Source organism: Agrilus planipennis, unplaced genomic scaffold (genome assembly GCF_000699045.2).
Source record: "Agrilus planipennis isolate EAB-ADULT unplaced genomic scaffold, Apla_2.0 scaffold379, whole genome shotgun sequence".
Classification (NCBI taxonomy): Eukaryota; Metazoa; Arthropoda; class Insecta; order Coleoptera; family Buprestidae; genus Agrilus; species Agrilus planipennis.
The window spans coordinates 32004-35121 of NW_020439338.1; the positions used below are offsets into that span (position 1 = coordinate 32004).

Consider the following 3118-nt stretch of genomic DNA (forward strand, 5'->3'; position numbering starts at 1 on the left):
TACTGTGGCGAAATAACTGTTTTTGTTTTTTTTACGTGTAAATATTTTTTTCTAATTTTTCCATTTCAATTAATATTTCATTTCAAATAATATTTCATTTCGAATATTATTTCACTTCAAATATTATTTCAATTCTTTTCAACTTCTTATCTTATGCATACCGTGCCGTCCTTTCAGTCTAAACACTATTGTTCTCTCAATCACATTTATCTGGAAATCCAATTTCAACCATACCTGCATGCATTCTCATATTAACATCTGGTTTTACCCTTAATTGCTTTCTCTTAAATCATATACTGTTTAATTCTACGTATTTCTATAAACCAGTGTCTTCACCCTCACTCTCACTACTTTTCCTTCTAGAACATTTTATCAAATTTACTAACAACCCTGTCCTATAAATACTCCGAAAAATTCATATCTATACAGTCTATAGTCTACAGTCGCTACTACCGCTGGCAAGTTGTTTCTGCTATTGTCTGCATTGTTTTTATTTTGTTGGCTTTGTTATTATTATTGTTATATTATCTTGTTATTTTTGTCACTTTGTTGTCGTATGTATGTTTCATTCTCCTTGTGTCTTTTGCTACTTGTGTTTCCATTTTTCTTTTTGTAAATAATTGTTATTTATATTTCATGTTTTAGTTCATTTTTGTATATAAATTGTTTGATTTTGTTAACGTTTATTTAGTAAGTATTTTTGTTAATATTAATATTAAAAGACGCTAAAGTTCTATTGTAGATTGAAGTTGTAAGATGTTGTCTTGGGACATAGTTTTCTGGGCAAACAAAGAAAATGTTGACTATATTCCATCATGCTGGGCTGTAGATGACGATAGAACAGCATATAAATGGCCTCAAGGGGTGTCCCAAGAAATCCGCCTGTGCCTTATTGGTACTTGTGATCCTTTAAATAATGTCAAGTACAGAATTAGCAAAGGAACAGCTAAACGAAGGGATATAAAAGATTTGGAAAAAGCTAAAAGGCTATGTGAGAAAGCAATGTATTCCTCTAGCGTCGATACTACCGATGTTGACGATGTTCCAGACCAAATCAATAAGAATAATAATAAAAATATAGCAACCAAACCAGAAAATAAAAATCACAGTAAGAATTGATAACAAACCTGCCGACTTCATATAAATTTTAAAATGTATCTATAAAATATTTTTGAAATTAACGTTATATTTCATTTTGTTAGCAAATTTATCCTGCGGATCACCCATCGGCTATGTATCTATAGATAAAGGTAAAGCGTCAACAACTCCAAAATCAGTGGGTAGCCACAACACTAAGAAATTTAATGCGAGGATTAGTTACAGTAGTGATGATGAAGACAACGACGTGTTATTGCCACTTCATAGATTTGCCTGTATGTGTATGAGTTTTACATGTAAAAATGTTACAAAAACAGTTTAATTAATATGTTCATATATTGTAGCTCCAACTATATCTAGTGATGTAACAGCTAAAAATTCTAATGGTATGTAAAAGTCCTACAATAAGTGTTTATTATTTTGGAATTTAATCTTTTTTATCTGTAAGCTTTCACACCGCCACGTGGATCAAAAAGATCAATTGTTAATGAAGATACGACATCTAACCAAAGTGCCAAAAAGGCAAAACATAGAACAAATTCTTCATCCGGATCACATTACGTTGATGGTATCTTTGAATTGGATCAAATGAGACGGATAAGTTACGACCTAAGTTTACTGGTAATAATAATACAAAGCAAATACATATTGATAGTTGAGTAATAATTGCAATACTAATTACCAAATACAAACAATTTGTTTAGCTGGTGAAATGGTGATTCTAAAAGAAATTAAAAAATTGAATTGGGAAATTGCAGACGCAAAAAAAAACGATTAATCAAATCCACGAGTTACTTTTATCAAATAGTAATAATAACACTAATATTGACAATCTTCCCACCGAACAATGGCAGCTACCAGTTGTAGATGATGAATCACTGAAATCCTTGGAAGACTTTTTAAAAGAGGATAAAAATATTGAGCTGTTGGTAATGAATCTAATAATTGTTAAAAGATTTTGCAAATTGTTCATTTAATATAATTTTTTTTCTAGAGTCAACGACTATATCTTTGTGGGGGCGAAACTAGCCACAAGGCAATATATTTAATTATGAAAAAACTTTTTGCAAAAGAATTAGCAATTCCATATTCAGGAAGTGGCAAAAAGGGGAAGCTATCCTTTAAGACGCTCGCTTGTCACACTGCAGTTTTACGTAAGTATTAAAAACAGTACATTAACAGGGTGTCAAAAAGAGAGCCAATCCATTACTCATAATATTTTCTTTGAGCCTTTTACAGATTATATCAAATCACAAAAAAATATGTCACAGACCAAAGTTTACAAGGTAAACCGGCATAAAAATTGTATCTACAGTTTTTTTCCTGATTTTGGTGTTTTTTAGATATAATATAATACTAACTTTGATGATATATTATATAAATAATGATAGTGCAAAGGGATTTTTAGCTGAGGTGTGAAATCACAATTTGGTGGCCTCAAGAATAGAGTGCGTTTTTTACAGAAGCTCTCTTTATTGTAGCATAGACTCTTTTTTTGTCTAAAAATTGAAGAGTGTCAGATCAACTACATTAGCTCAAAGAATTTGATTAATGAATTAGCCTAATTTTTTGTGGCATCCTGTATAATTATACCTTATAAATTTGACTATAAACGTTTATATTTTCAGGAGCTGTCCGAAAACGTTTTCAAAATGCTACCGACAGCGACATCAATAAATCTATGTAGTATCTCTTTTGTTTTTCGTTGAGACACTAATGTTTAGATTTGGTTTTGATAAAAGAACAAGTGTCCTAAGCGCAAGGACTTTTAGAAAAAAGAAAACTTTGTAAAATTTAAAAATATTTAATGAAAATGAATAGGTTGCTATTTACAGTTCTAACGTCTTCACCAAGTGCCCGCTCAACAGCCTCTGTGCTTTTTTCGACTACCTGGGTACTTGGTTCGACCGATTTCTCCTTACAGGAAACAACTTAAAAACTACCCTTAGCATCTAGTAAAAAAACATCTGGTTTGACTTTACAACTTAACCTACTTGAATTTTCTTAGAACTACGGACAC

At 31.0% G+C, this 3118-nt stretch overlaps 1 protein-coding gene across 2 annotated transcripts; it reads left to right on the forward strand.

Moving 5' to 3' along the window:
* Window positions 1–747: 747 nt before the first annotated feature.
* On the forward strand, window positions 748–2781 carry LOC108742349. Of its 2 annotated transcripts, XM_025978567.1 has the most exons (7): window positions 748–1108; window positions 1203–1373; window positions 1443–1484; window positions 1547–1719; window positions 1803–2027; window positions 2093–2252; window positions 2727–2781. In XM_025978567.1, the coding sequence occupies exons 1-5, from the start codon at window positions 757–759 to the stop codon at window positions 1815–1817; spliced, it is 753 nt and encodes a 250-aa protein (XP_025834352.1). In that variant the 5' UTR covers window positions 748–756; the 3' UTR covers window positions 1818–2027; window positions 2093–2252; window positions 2727–2781. The 2 variants fall into 2 exon arrangements, with proteins under 2 accessions (XP_025834352.1, XP_025834351.1); XM_025978566.1 differs by lacking the exons at window positions 1803–2027; window positions 2093–2252; window positions 2727–2781 and having other exon boundaries at window positions 1547–1787.
* Window positions 2782–3118: the final 337 nt, after the last annotated feature.

Excerpts from the sequence above, each read along its gene's own strand:
- LOC108742349 (XM_025978566.1), top strand. The coding sequence starts at position 757 with ATGTTGTCTTGGGACATAGTTTTCTGGGCAAACAAAGAAAATGTTGAC. Across the intron at positions 1,374-1,442 it reads GCCACTTCATAGATTTGCCT|CTCCAACTATATCTAGTGAT; the intron begins GTATGTGTATGA and ends CATATATTGTAG. Across the intron at positions 1,485-1,546 it reads AACAGCTAAAAATTCTAATG|CTTTCACACCGCCACGTGGA; the intron begins GTATGTAAAAGT and ends TTTATCTGTAAG.